The sequence below is a fragment of the Sminthopsis crassicaudata genome, chromosome 1 (assembly GCF_048593235.1).
Source record: "Sminthopsis crassicaudata isolate SCR6 chromosome 1, ASM4859323v1, whole genome shotgun sequence".
NCBI classification, from domain to species: Eukaryota; Metazoa; Chordata; class Mammalia; order Dasyuromorphia; family Dasyuridae; genus Sminthopsis; species Sminthopsis crassicaudata.
The window spans coordinates 684,314,506-684,330,471 of NC_133617.1; the positions used below are offsets into that span (position 1 = coordinate 684,314,506).

Here is a 15,966-nt window from a genome sequence, read left to right on the forward strand (position 1 = left end):
AATCAGAACTGCTGACAAAGTACTGCATTATTTGGATCTAAATCTCTTTATATGTCAAAAGACAGATGAAGCATCATGGGAAAGGCAAAATAAAATTAACATTAGGAACTGTTTTTCCACAGGAATAAAAAGGAATTTTCTACAAAAATGTAAAAGTACTGGAGATAGAACAAACAGACTTAGGTTTTGAATGTCAAGAAGTTCCTTCAGACTTCAGAGTCAGAGTTCTATGGGTGAGGTTAAGAAGTTCTCTGGGTCACAGAGCTAAACTCTACAGTGTCAAGCATCTGAGCAATACAAAGACAAAATAGGAGCTTTTTGTGGGGGGTTCCAAAAATGGAAATGAGAAAACTGTATGGAGAGTGACTTGAGGACAAAAGAGAAAGACCAGAAGTCATCTGATCAAGGAAGTACCTACTACAGAAGAAAGGGTCCTGCATCCAAAAGTAGAGGATCTGGACTTAAATTCTGGCTCTACCTGGGAAGTCAGGTCACTTCATCTCTCTGGGTCTCAGTTTCCTCATCTCTAATAGAAAGTTTAGAGTCAATAACTTTTGAGGTCTCTTCCAAATCTGGAACTCAGAAACCTATGAAGATAGCCCACAGGTTATCATACCAGAAATTCGAGGTCAGTCTTTAAAGTCAAGAGATCGGGGGAAAGAACCAACAGAGGCCTCTAGCTCACAGAAAGGCCAATTTGGGAAGAATAATAAAATAGGTAAAGAGAAGCCTGCAGAATACCAAAAGAGATGATACAAAGGATAGTGGAGAAGGGTCAACTAAGAGCCAGAAATCAATATGTGAAAATTTAAGTATGTTTTTCATATTTCTTTTGAGATTGAAGTAGTTATGGGTATTATTGTTTGAAGGAGAATTAAAACATACATCACTCCAAGCAGCCAGCCTATCATCTTTCAAAATAAATAATAAATTAGTTCTCTTAACCCTTGGAAACTCATATATAGGTTTGGATAGCAGGGTCCCACCCGCCCAGACCCCTAACCTACCCAACTATTGGAATCCTGGAGACTGATAGCACAATACACAAGGCAGATTTAGGGAAAAAAAACAAAAGAAAACATTCCTTTGAAGAATTTTTTTTCCCCCCATGTAACTTTTTAAGCTTTGAAAACCACCATTGTGGAATGGTATGAAAGACTTCCTTCTTTACTAGGAGCTCTGTGTTTAGATGCTTTAAAGATTAGAAGGGTATGATGTGAAGGTAGGGAAGGAAGAAAAAAAAAATCAAAGAAATGGGGTGAGGGAGGAGTCAAAATGCTAAGTCTGTCTCTGAGGGCAAGCGTCTATTCCACATGCTTACCAGTGCTTCCTTTAACACTTAATATTTTAATTACCAGTGAAGATGTTATTTTCCTTTGGAGAGCATAAAAAAGGAAGCAACAAAAAACCAAACCAAAACATAACAAAACCCAAACAAAAAAGCCTATTGGACAAACCAAAAAGTCATTATGTAAACATGGAGTAAATTGCCAAAGATAGTCATAGATTTCTTGAGATTATGAATTATCTTTTTTCAACCCTTTGCTTTTTTCAGTTTCCTTCATTATGATCACGTGCAAAATGGATCAATTCTACATCAGCTCAACCAGAAGATCATTATACACTTCAACAATGATACTGTACGAGGATGTATGCTGATGGAAGTGGATTTCTTCAACATAGAGAAGAACTAATCCAATTCCAATTGATTAATGATGGACAGAACCAGCTACATCCAGAAAAGGAACACTGGGAAATGAATGTAAACTGTTATTTTTACCTTCTGAATCCAATTCTTCCTGTGCAACAAAAAATTCGGTTCTACACACATATATTGTATCTAGAATATACTGTAATATATTTAACATGTATAAGACTGCTTGCCATCTGGGGGAGGGGGTTGGGGGAGGAAGGGAAAAAATCTGCATAGAAGTAAGTGCAAGGGATAATGTTGTAAAAAATTACCCATGCATATGTACTGTCAAAAAATGTTATAATTATAAAATAAAATAAAAAATTAAAAAAAAATTCTACATCACCTCTCATAGAGTTGTTAATTATTAGGAGTAAGTCTAATAAGTCAACTCTAAGACATATAGTAAAGAAATCAGATTTATACCAAATACTCCAAAGAAATAGTACCAGGACTCTAGATATTGACAAGCAAAGCAGATTCCCAACAGGTGGGTGTAAGGAAGCAGGATGATTTCAGCTATTGAATGGTACAGAAACAGATTCCTCCCACCACATTAAACATTACTGCATAAATACAATATATAGTCTAGCTGTTAAAGTTTCTGGGATATATGTGTTTACTTCCTAGTGCATCAACACTTGTGACATTCAGCCTGATCTCAAAGCAGTAGAATTATTCTACCATGAGATTCAGTATTAACCCCTGCTATGGCTCTCATTAAAAGAAAAAAAAAAAAGTATGGAGTCATGGAATGGCTGATGGACACAAAGAAAGTCAGAAGGGTCCAAGAGCAATGGCTGGCTAGTCTATATTATCATAAAGGATTGCCATGGTCCAGCAATTCAAACAATCTGTTGTAAATTACAAGAAATTAAACCACTTAAATAGAAGATCCAAACCAATTTTGATTTAAAATGAATATACGTTCCAACAACATGATACAAGAAATGATCACTGAGAGTTTTTATATTCTAGAACCACCAATTTTTCCCCTTACCTTTTCTGACATTTTGTCTTGACCAAATGCCTCAGTGCTTGGCAATGATGGCGTTACTGATGGCGTTACTGAGGGTGTTGCTGATGGCGGAGGAGGTGCCCTACGCTTCTTCATGTCTGACTTTACTGATGACACTCCTGAGATGTTGCTGAGGGAGAGGGATGGACCCAAGGTAAGGGAACGGGAATTCACAGATGGGGAATTGGGAGTTGTCAAGCAGCCCTGAAAAAAACAACCAAGCAAACAAAACCAAAAATGGGTTAAAATAATATTTTTCAAAAAGTTGTATTTCAAAAATTCAAACTAATAGTTTCTAGTTAACATTTGTTTTTTTTTTTTTTTTTTTTTTTTTTTTATCAGACTAAGAGTTCACATTGTAGCTTCTCTGGCAACATAAACATAACAATTCTCATATGACAAAGGACTTTAGCAATTATTGTTGCGGCTTTTTTTGGTAATTGTTCACTCATTTCAGTCATGTTTGGCTCTTGGTAACGCCATTTGGTATTTCTTGGCAAAGACACTGGAGTGGTTTGTCATTTCATTCACCACATCATTTTACAGATGAGGAAACTGAGGCAAACTGTGGTTACATGAATTGTCCAGGGTCACACAGCTAATAAGTGTCTGAAGTTAGATTTAAATTCATCAAGAAAAGTCTCCATGAGTTCAGAACCAGTGCTCTATCCATTGTGCCACAAAACGATCATAATGAAAGATGAAGCAAACTACAATGCAAAGACACATAACGAGTATAAAGAAGTTACTACAAAATATCAGCAATCATGAATGATTGTGTGTTTTTAAAAAAGTGTCACAAAAGACAGCAAGAAATTGTTTTATCATAAAAGAAGGTGAGCTATCCATCTGTAGAGAGACTGTTCCAGTGGTAGCCACAAAATATTAAAAGAACCCAACAAGAGTCTCTAGGATACTTGGTTTATCCATTATGAAAGATTAATGGAAAGGCAGAGATAAAAACTACACAAGATAGATAGGGATGAATGGACTCTGATCAGTATAGGATCACAGATCTGTTGAAGCATTATTTCTGACTAACAAGATAACACATTACACTAATATACTACTAAATTAATGAGTGAATTACTTATAGGAAATGTACTGCATGTAATTTTTGCATTTGTTTATGGAAGACATGAATTTCATTTTCCCTCCTTCATTTTGAAAGCCAGTGGATAGATTCCTTAAGAAGGATTTATGGAAAGGCATAGATAAGAATAGATAAGCAGAACCCTTATCTTCCTGAATTCAAATTCAGTCTCAGACACTAGCTAGACAAACCACTTAATCCTATTCTGCTCAGTTTCCTCAGCTATAAAAGTAAGGTTGGAGAAGGAAATGGTAAACTACTCCAGTATCTTTGCCAAAAAAATTTAGATAAAATTATAAGGAATCAGGACTTTTTAAATTAACTGAACAAAAAAAACCAAAATTGATAAGAACAATCCTAAAGTGGAGAAAGTAAATTGGCTCTGATGGACATTGCTGAAGAGTACACAGCAGCTAATGAGGTCACTAACATACTGAAGTACTATACATCTTATTATACACTTCTATGTTGGTTTAGTATTTTTATATTTTATTTTCTATGTTATATGCATGCCTATGTTTTATAAGTTCACTGAGAAAGTCTATATAATGGCTCTATTCATAGTTTCTACCAGAACATCATACCCAATTAGATGCTTAATAAATAGTTTTGTTTTCTTTTTTGTATGTTTTTTTTCTGCAGCTGATGATGATGGCCAGTTTTGTCCTGAGATGAACCAATAGCCAAACAATAGACTCTTAAAGAACTAAGCTATTCACGAGCCAAAGGGTATAGGCCTGGTATGTCCATTATTAGCTGTCCAGAACTGATCTGAAGCCTTAATGGACTCTGATCAATGACTGGTTTACACATGATGCAAATCAGTCTCACAGGTTCACTCACAGCTCAGCAAAGTGACAATGAATTCAAAATACCAGACATTTATTATTTACTGATTCATTTATTCCATGAACGATTATCAATATTTCAACAAGAATTTAAATGATTATTATGTACCACACACTATGCTAGATATTACAAGTGACACAGAAAGTATCCCTCACCAGATTCAAAGATACCAAATTCAGATAGGACATTAGATGCCCTCTCTAATTATTCTCTGATAATTCTTAGGCTTTTGATAAGTGGACTCAGTTGTTTCAATATTGTCAATAGGAAAGCTTGAATGTAGGCAATATGGCTCAGTTAAATAGAACTGTTTTGAAAATGGCTTCCCCAGCTCTCCATTATTACTGTTTCCTTGGTTTTCTCATGACACAAAGTGGTGTTTAAAGGTCAGCAAGGAACAAAATGCTGTTTGCTTGCAAGAGTGATTTGGTTTCCTGTTCCCTGTCCACATTGGTCAATAAAAGTTTTTCAAAATGTCAGGTTTTTTTTCTTGTTATGGGTGTTGGAGCAAGGCTTCTCTTCCATATCGTGTTGCCAAAACCCACAGATTTCAACTCTCTATCTTCTTATGCCATTTCCCCACAGTTAATTTTTAAATGAAAATTTATCAATGTGATAGCTTTCAAAGATAGAACTCTTAGATGTACACACAGTAAAACTAATGAGCAATAGAAAAAGGAAGACAGATTATAAAATCCTTTATATTCAGGATGTACAAGAGTTGATGCATGTCCAAGTAAAGTAACTGCCAGCAGAGAAGCTAGTACTTTATAAATCAATAGCCATGATCTTGTTTGCAAAACAACTCACAGCAATTTCACCCCTTTCCATTTTGTACAATGCTAATCAATGCCTCTGCATAAGATCTATCTAGTAGGCCCACCCACTTTGCAGTGAAATGCAAGAATAAAAATTAAGAGTTTAATTTCATCCTTTCTTAAACAATACAAAATTCTTCAAAGCAGACACATTTTTGATCTGTATTAAACTCACTTATTAAATTAGAGAGAATGGGTAATTACTCATTCCTCTGACATGTAAAGGGACTTTTTGAAAATGGTATTCCTCAGATGATTATGTCATTCTTTTATTTCATTTTTTTCTTTTGACCACCTCCCTATGAACCACCAGGGATGTGTCTATTATTAATTTCAAAATTCCCCCTTTAGGAAACTAGACTGCCAAGAATTTTCAGGGTGAATCCTTGTCTAGTAATTCTCTGCTCATTGTGGCTGAATAAAGAAGTGAATCTATCTGACATCTAGAGGTGGAGACAAAACCCTATTGGGAAGAATATACATGTATATAAATGTATATACTTGAACTTGGATCCTCTTGACCTTATCTCCTTGTGCTATGCTACTTCTCATTCAGGTTGACAAATGACACATACATATGCATAGAAATGCAGTACCAATAAGGTACAATAAGAAAGGTAATAGTCAAAGGTTCTCATTATCAATAATTAGTGATTCTTTAAACAGTGGCACCTTGAACCATAAGAAAATACACACACACACACACACACACACACACACACACACACACACACACACACAATGACACAGATAGATCTTAAATTCAAACTATGTATAATATATGGTGGTTCGGTCATTTCAGTTTTGTCCAGCTCTTTGTGATCCAATTTTGTCGTTTTCTTGGCAAAGATGCTTGAGTATTTTGTCATTTCTTTCTCCAGCTCGTTTTATAAATGAAGAGACTGAGGCAAACTGGGTTAAGTGACTTGCACACATCTACTAAGTGTCCAAAGTTGGATTTAAACCCAAGAGGAGGCTTTCTGATTCCAAATCCAGTGCTCTCTCCCTGCAACATCTAGCTGCCCTTGTAGAATACGTACACATATAGATAGCTTTACAACATCAAAAATTAAATGTTTTAAAATTCTATTCAATAAAATCATATGTTTTAATACATATTTTTAAAAATTTGAACAATTAAATGTGATATATTTTAAAAGGTGCTTTCCCCTCATCTCCAGATAATTTACATCTGGATTATACCACATATCATTTAAATACACATCACACAATTTGCAAGTTGATGTTGTAGTCTAATTTTAATATTATAGATGAAAAACTGAGGCTAAAGAGATATTTTCCTTTGCCTAGGCCAGGGCAAGAATCCAGGTCTCCACATTCCTAGTCCAACACTCTATTCACTCCCAGCAAATTATTTCCTTTCATGGGTTTAAAAAATAAATTGAAAATAACACAAAACACCTAAAAACTCCAACATTTTCAGGAAGCAGGTGTTGTGAGGGTTAGGAGGAGAGAAAATAGTGGTGGTGCTCAGAATCACTAATTTAACTGAATTGCTTTTTCTTCCAAAAACATGGTTTGGCTATTTTCCAAGATATGACCCATGTGATGTAAAGCAGATCAGACAGACTGAAAACATTATCCTTCTACCATTCAACAGGATCAGCTGAGCATGGCAGCATGGAGCTGTCAATGAATCTGACAGCTTCATCTCAATTTCTGGTGGGAAATGAAAGAACATGGTTTTCCATTCCATGGCTGCCAGCAAAGCACTAGGGGTCGGGGGCAGTCAAAGTTCCCTTCACAGAAGGTTGCTTATTAATGACATTTTTCCTCTCTTATTCTCACAGTACAGCCTTTCCTGAGATGGTCATTCCTTTAGTTGAATACCCTCAGCCAGCGTTCATGTTGTAGTTCTGGCATCCTGGGGATTTGCGTCAGTTCAGTTTAAATGGTGGACCTAGGATATAAACACCATGCCAGCTTATTTCGGCTCAAAGTTGCTGATAGGCAGAGAAAATGAATTTATGAATTCAGTTTTCATCGGGAGGGTGATGGGAAACAACAACTCTCTTGGCCAAGTTCCTTGGTGAGAGTATCTAAGGGATGGCATTTAAATTCTCAATGGGGAAAAATAGGCTGAGACTTCTCGGTTTGAAAGAGATTTCAACCAGGGGAATGTTGAATTCCAGCTAACAGTTCCATGCTATCTCTAATGGTTCTAACTATTAGACAGACTCTGGATAGATAGATATTCATTTTGTCATCGCTGTGAGCTGAAATATAAGCAAACAATGCCCAACTTGACGTGAATTTGTTTTTAAATAATCTTAAAATGCAAAATTTAGTGAGTTGATTGGACTGAAGTTAGAACTCTGCCCATAAAGTTAGAACTCTATCCATAAAGTCCATACTGTTGGATTACCTTCTTACAGTGAAACCCATAGATATAGACTATGTTTTTTAGACTAGTTAATAACAATAGCTTTAGGAAATAATTAGTTTCTGGAAATATAGAACAGTTAGGTGGTGCAGTGGGCCTGGAGTCAAGAAAGTTGAATTCAAAGCTGGTTTCAGACATTTTCTAACTGATGCTGAGGCAAGTCGTTTAACCTTGTAAACCTCAGTTCCTCATCTGTAAAATGAGTTGGAAAAGGAAATGACAAACCACTTCAGTATCTTTTAACCCCTGAATAAAATTATTAGAATCACTAACTTTTGGAATTAGAAGGATCTTGGAGATCATAAAGGCCTGTTCTTTCATATTCCTCTTTGCTTCATTTAATCATTGAAGATAAATCAATAGTTGGCAAAGGAAGAGTACTATTTATTTTCAGAGAAATATACCTAATTGCCAAGTTGACTTACGCACCCTAAATTGTTAAGTTTAGTACTACACATTTGTTTTCTTAATTGTTGACTGTACAGATCATAAACCCCCAAACATGGAAGGCTCAGCAATCGATTATTCTCACAGGATTTTGTTAAAATATATAATCACTATATAAAATGTAAATTTTTAATATTACTCTGAATTGGTGGCTAATGCTACAACCCCTTCCTACAATTTGCCAAGATTCCAAGAAGAAAATATATAGCAATTATAGTAGATTCTATCCAAGAAACGAGTATTACCTCTAATGATAACCAACCACCAATGCTTAAAAACTCCCTTATCCAGCCCAAATCCATGTCCACATTCATTTTAGTAACTAATCTATTCACTAAGACATGTTATTTCATCATAGCCCCAACTCTCTCACAGCAGTCCCCATGCATAATGAGTATCTGCTGGAACTCATTTTTGTTTGATTGGCCTCTAAATTTTGGAGGGTCTTCTTATATCTCCCATTCATCTACTTCTGGATAGTATAAGACCTAGTTCTAACTAGTACGAAGACCTGGTTTATAACTCCCAGGAAACTAGACAAATAGGGTAATGAAGCAAAGTACTCAAATGACACTTAAGAAATAGAAATGATTTAATGAATCTTCCAATGTCAGTTAGGAGGTGACATGATATAGGGTGATGAATGCTAAATCATAGACCCAGATTTTCAATACCACTGTTTACATTTACTATTGCTGTGAACTTCATCAAGTCACTTATTGGACTACATGACTCTGCAAGTTACAGTATAATTGATCAATTCTATGATAAATCCAGGTTCCACATTGAGAACTTCCTATGCTAATGGAATCACCCACTCCACTCCAATAAATCCTTCCTTCATTCTGTCCCTCCCTTCTTCTCCTTTTTTTCCTCCTTTCCTCTCTCCTTCATTTGTTTGTTTCTTCCTTCCTCTCTCCCTTCCTCTTTCCCTTTCTCCCTCCTTTTTTTCTCCTTTCCTTCTTCCCTCCTTCCCTCCCTTCTTCCTTCCTTTTTCATCCATTCATCCGTACATCCATCCATCCCATATTAATGCCTATGATCCTAGAAATCTACTGAATTTCTGATTCAAGGAAGGCACCTTCATTACATGGAAAAGCTAACAGCTTAATTCTGGAAACCCACATTGAAAGCCTATAAATATTGCACCAATAAGAGCTCATTCCAACCACCCATAGTTTCAAAGAAGTGGAGAACACAGTAAAATAGTCTTTGAAGGCTCCATCCCTTATTCTTTCAAAATTTAGGATTCATTAGTTAAAACCTATAAGGCTTTTTCTTTTCCTGACTTAAAATATATGTGGATCATCCACAAATAGGTGGAAAAAAACCAGGGAAGAATACAATTAACCTTTTGCCTAGGATCAAAAGTCACAACATGGTTAAGGTATTAGAATTAAGCTGCCCTACTCATTTTTTAGAGGAGCTAGTGTCTTGTCTATAGTTAGTAAGTCCTGAGTTCAAATCTCCCCTCTAGTTGTGTGACCACTTAACCTCTGTTTGCATACAAATTCAGCCCCAGACACTTACTAGCCCTGTGACTCTGGGTAAGTCAATTAATCCTGTTTGCCTTTGTCCATTAAGGAAATGGTAAATCTTTCCAGTTATTTTTGCCAAGAAAACTCTGGACATTATGGTTTGCATGAAGAGTCAGACACTACTGAACAAATGAACAATTCATTCTTTCTTATGTTTTTTTTTTTCTTCTCCCTTACCTTTGTGGACTTCTGCATTCTACTCTCCATGGCTGCTTAGGTACATGATATTCTTCTGTTCTTTCTAACTTTTGTTGTTACCTGAACAATGTACTGAAGCCCACCAATTAGATAGCAATTGTTTCTCAGGACACTAAAAATATTTAAGTCTAGGATTTTTTAGTGGCTCCTACTGACAACGAGTCATATCTGATAAAATTTCAGGTAAACAATACCATTAGATCATGAGCAAAGGGGAGCTTCTGTCAAAATCACCTCAGCTTCAAAGGAACATTAAGAAACTATAACAACAAAAAAACCTCCTTAAAAACCTAAAGAAACAAATGCAAGGGAAACTAAATATTCATTCCCAGCTAAACTCATCTACCTCATTTGCCTAAAATTCCTATTTATTTAAGGAGCAGCATGATCCTAAGAGATTTTATGAGTACTAATTTAATAGCTCCATGAGCAGTTAGATTTCAAAAATCCCTGACAGAAGAGCAGATTTAAGACACCTGGATTTCGCGAAACTAAATTTAGTATGTCAAGTCACATTAAATAGCCCATGATGATCTTTTAATGCCTGTGGTTTAGACTGAAGACTGGAGATATATATGGCAAAAAGCTTGAAGGCAAATCTTTATTCCCTGGGGCCTTAGCCTGGACCCAAAGGGAATCTTTCCTTACTTAAAAAATGCAAAACCATCCTAAGTACAAATCACTGTCGGGTATAATCTGGGGAATTCTGTCTTCCAGGAGCAAGTAGAGGGAAAAAGGAATGGCTTTGCTTCGATGGCAGGTGGCTTAAAGCTTCATCAGGAGGAGAGGGGGAGGCTGATGAGGTTTCCTTCCAGACACATCAGAATCTCCTCCTCCTATCTCCCCGGCCCTTTCATCTGACTGAAGGAGAATGGCTTTCCAAGAAGCAGGCAGGAATTCTTATCATCCTAGCCCATAACCAGGCAAAGCGAATCAGCATTCTTAGCATTCAATACAGCTTATCTGCTGTGCCAGATTAACTCAAATCCAAGGAATAAAGGATTATGTAAGTAAGTAGGAACTGTGAAAACCGTTACTTGTTTTGAAATATACATCTATTTTTCTTATCCCTATCTGCTATATTATAAGTATGCCGCCATGTATTTGTTCAGTCTAGGATGAGATTCAATAGTCAAGTATAATCTGACATGCCTTGATGCAAAGGGATCGAGGACCAGCAGGTGTGGATGTTTGCCAGGCTGGGAGATGGTGTTAGGGAAGAGAGACAATATGATTTTTAAGTGAATGGGCTTGTGGTCAGCCAAATGTTTATTTTTCAATTCTAATTCTAATTTTTCTAATTAGATTCTAATTAGATAATCTAATCAATTCTAATTTCTTCTATTGCTTTTATTATACTAGTTTTTGTTTTTTGTTTTTTTTTTTTTTTTTATTAAAACTTGTTTTACTTCATTAATATCATGGCATGGAAGTAATCTTGAATTTAGCAGTGACCTTTACGGCCTGGCAAGTCCCATCGTGATGGAAAAAGCTCCAAATATTCACTCTTTGATGGACTGTGGTTACCTGCAACTAACGGAAGGGAAGTTAAAAAGGATTTATCATCAGAAGATTGGCTACAGGGTGGGAAGTTTGTTTGATTGCACTCACTCATAAAGGCCTGGAGGATGCGACATCTCCACTGGAGGGTGATGTGTCAAAAATGTATTTTTTAAAAAATTACCTGCACTTTTCCATCTGATGCTTTGAGGTTTTTCCCTTTGAGTTCTGTGTCTGCATTTCTTTCAACAACTCTTTGCAAAACCTTCTGTTTCAACTTTTCCCCTCCTTCCCCTAGATGGCAGGTAGACCCATAGAACACATTTTATTTCTAATGAGCGCTTAATGTTTTAGGAAAAACAATAAGTTTTCCTTCATCAAGCCTAAATCAGTCTCTTTAAAAAACCCATGCTCCTAGTTTTGCCCTCTGGAGCAAAGAACAAGGTTTTTTCCTCCTTCTATACTTTAGCTTTTCAAATAACTGACTCATAATGGACCAATAATTTTTTATCATTCCCCCATATAAAGCACCAAAAAACAGATGCTATAGAGCACCAAAAAGCACACTGTCAATGTCTGCTGAAAGCATCTAAGCATAAAAAGGGAAAAAAATAAATCTTTCACACATAAAATTAAAACACAAGAGAACATAATATACATAGACATATATTTGAGGCAATGAAGTAGTACAGTGGATAAAGACTTTGAGTCAGGAAGAACTGTGTTGAAATTTGGTTTCAGAGAATGAAGTGTGATCCTGGGTAAGGCACAATCTCTGCTTGTCTCAGGTTTCTGCATCTGTAAAATGGGGATAATATCACCTGCCTCCTAGTGAAATAATATTTGTAAAATGCTATGCAAATCTAAAAAGTGCCATGGAATGCTAGCTATTATTATTATGCACATCTACTTGTATGTATGTATGTACATTATGTTTGCATATACAAATGCTAATCTATATATACTAATCTATTATAGTACATAATTTTAGTATAGAAACCGAGCAGAAGATATTATATCATAAGTTATTAATTTTAATAACACAAATGATGTGTCAAAAAACTTAAAAGAGTTAGGACTTAAAGATGAATAAGGACTTCACGGAATAGGTAGAACTTAACTAGCTCATATAAAGTATAGTTATTTAGTATTTTACATGGTTTATTTAAAACTTTGCTCAAAATTACCCTGTTCAGTAGATGATATGAATAATATTATATCTATTTATAGATAAAGATTTTAAAGCTTAAAGCTGCTAAATGATTTCTTGTCTATAGTTAAGCAGCTTGTAAACTCAAGGACTAGTACCTGAACTGAGGTCACAGAAGTCTCCAACTCACACATCTGTACCTATGAATATATAAACACACATTTATATGTATATGTACAAATAAAAATGCATATACACATACATATCTGATCACAATAGATAAGTCAAAGTATGAAAAATATCTTTTAAAATTGCTATTATTGATAAATTATAAAAGATGATATTTCCACTTTGGAAAGCAATTAGTAATTGTCCAAAGAAAGACTCTAAAATGTATATATCCCTTGTCCTAGAGATTTCCCTTTTAGATTTATATTCAATTTCAGAACTATATCAAAAATACTGAGGACTATACTCCTATATTTGTGATGAGGGATTCTAATATTTTCCTCATTACATTAAGGCTAGCTTTTGGTTTTAAATAACTAAAACTTTGGTTTAATCAAATTTTAAAATTTAATCAAACTTTTAAAATTCCTTTATGCTAATGCTTTGCAGAGTTTCTATTTCCACTCACTTTTCCCCAATGGTCTCTAATATTTTATTTCTTAATAACATAGAGAACTGAGCCAAATTTATAAAACTAAGAGCTATTTCCCCATTAATAAATGGTCAAAAAATATGAACAGGTACAGAAGAAATCAAAGCTAATCAATAGTTACAAAAAAATTCTCTAAAATGCTACTGATTAAATAAGTGCAAATTAAAATAACTAAGATACTATGTTACATGTATCAGAGTGTTTGAAATGATAAAACAAAAGGAAAATAAAAATCCTAGCAGGGATGTGGATATATCAGAATATTAATGCACTAGCAGTGAAGTTGTGAATTAGTTCAACTATTTCAGAAAACAGTTTGGAACTATGCCCAAAGAACTATAAAATAGGGCATCCTCGTAATTATACTACAAGAGTATATCTCAAAGAGATCACAGAAAAAAAGAAAAAGTATATGTTTATTAAAAACATTTATAATGGATCTTTTTTGGTGGCAAAAAAAATGGGAATTGAGGATATATTCATGAGGAAAGGTTGAACAAGTGGTGGTATGTGATTGTGACAAAATATTGCTGTGCTATTAGAAATGATAAACAGTTTAATTTCAGAAAAATCTGGGGTGATTTATGTGAACTCGTACAAAGTACAGTAAGCAGAACCAAGAGAACAGTACACAATAACAGCAATTTTGTAAAGATGATCAACTATGAAAGACTTTGCTACTCTGATCAAGACAATGATATGAGACATTTCCAAAGAACTCATGATGAAAAATGCTCTCCACCTCCAGAATGTGAATTAATGAACTCTGAATGTAGATCGAAACATACTTTTAAATGTTTTTCCCCCCCTTGGGTTTGTTTGTTTGTTTGTTTTGGTTGATATTCTCTCGTAGCATGTCTAACATAGAAATATGGAAAAATTTTGTTGACTTCATATGTATAATAGACTTCACTTCTCTCAACTACTCAAGGTGGGGAAGGGAGGGAAGGAATTCAGAATTCAAAACTGTGAAAATTGATTGTTGAAATTTTTTTCCGAAGTAATTGGGAAATATATAATGAAATAAATACAAATATTTTAAATTATTTTTCTCTTTCCCTTTTACAGTCAATATGATAAATTATTACTTTAATATTGTTAAATTACTTTAATGCAAACCTATTATCATAGACTCTCTTTTCCACTCTCCCTTTTGCTGGTGTGCCAGCCCTTTCCTCTAGTGGTTTTAGAGTATTATATTGATTTATTTTTTCTTTCATTTATTTATGGTTAGAGCTACTTTCTAGATGATGGTTTGATCTGTCATGTCTTTTTGTTAAGTTAAGTTGTATATGTGTATCTTGTAAGGCCAAAGGCTTTGGCTTGGATAGCCACCATGTGCTCATTCATCCCCCCTTTGCCTTTTGCTTCTGTTCCGCCAGCTTGCCCTCCAAATTAGTATTTCTGTGTTTCATGAAGAATTGGTTCACTTTCTGTTGTCTTGTAATATTTATTAGCAGAGTTGTCTACTCTCTTTGAAGATTAAATGCATGCTTCTTTTTGCTCTTTAATTGGATTTTCTTCCTCTTGCAATCTTTGGTGCCCCAGTCTTTTTTCCTTAATATTCTCCTGTCACTCACTTTTTTTAATTCCCTCTACTCCTTTGATAATACCCTTGAGGTTGGACTGCAAAGCTGCCACGTTGTGGGATTTGCACTTTACTGGTCTTGGTAAAAGGCTTAAGTGGCTTCTGGGGGAACAGGACTGGCCCCATGAGAGTTCCATTTCCTTTTCCTTCAGGCTAGGGCCCCCTGCCAGAGTTCTTCCCCTGATTCCAATTCTTTAATTCTCCGTCTGGGCTAAATCACTGTCTGCTGCTTTCTGCAGAGTTGGGGAAGGCTGCCCCAAAGAGAAAGCAGAACACCGGACATAATCAGTGTCTGCCTTGTGGGTGCAAAGTGGGCAGAAGGGAAGGTAGAATAGCACTTTGTACTTTCCTGCCAGAAGCTGCTTTGTGGAGTAACTAAAGTCAGAGTTTTAAGGATTATGTTCTTTAGTGTTTATTCATCAAGCTTTGACCTTAAAGAAGAACTTAACTTTCTTGTTTTAAGGAATCAACTTTAAGGTCAGGCACTTAATTGTTGTTGTTTTTTTGAGTTCATATGGCTCAGAGAAATTAGTTAGCCTATCTTGATCATCACATGACCCAGGAACAATTGTGAACGAGATCATCAATACATTTAGTATTCTTTAAAAGAAATCCATGTACCATGCTAGCCGATCTTGGACATCTTTCCTGAAGACAAATATTGCGCACCAAGACACTATAACTGTGCTTTTCTGGTTTATTCCTCCACAACTCCATCAGAATCAAAATATATACAATCCAATAAAGGCTCTGTGCAAGACTATTCTAGCTGATGGTGGAGGTGGCAAAAAAAATTGGCAGCAGTAAAAGATATCAAATATTTCATCAGGATTGAATTCTTTATGAAAAAATAAGTATGTTCAACTTAATAGTAGGCAAATTTGATTTTATCCTTAATAAGTGGTAAAATTACATGATGAAAAAGAACTGTTTTAAAATAAATTTATTTATGATTTATTATCAGTAAATGTTTAATCTGTATACTAATTGTATATACCATTATACTTTG

The 15,966-nt window shown here is 35.2% G+C and overlaps 1 protein-coding gene across 12 annotated transcripts in view; it reads right to left on the bottom strand.

Moving 5' to 3' along the window:
- COBL (cordon-bleu WH2 repeat protein) overlaps window positions 1–15,966 on the bottom strand; it is a 343,248-nt gene that overhangs the window by 151,114 nt on the left and 176,168 nt on the right. For all 12 annotated transcript variants that reach the window (XM_074283615.1, XM_074283610.1, XM_074283605.1 and 9 more), the window contains one exon: window positions 2,694–2,915. In XM_074283615.1, the coding sequence (XP_074139716.1) occupies window positions 2,694–2,915 (222 nt within the window). The remainder of the gene's footprint in view (window positions 1–2,693; window positions 2,916–15,966) is intronic.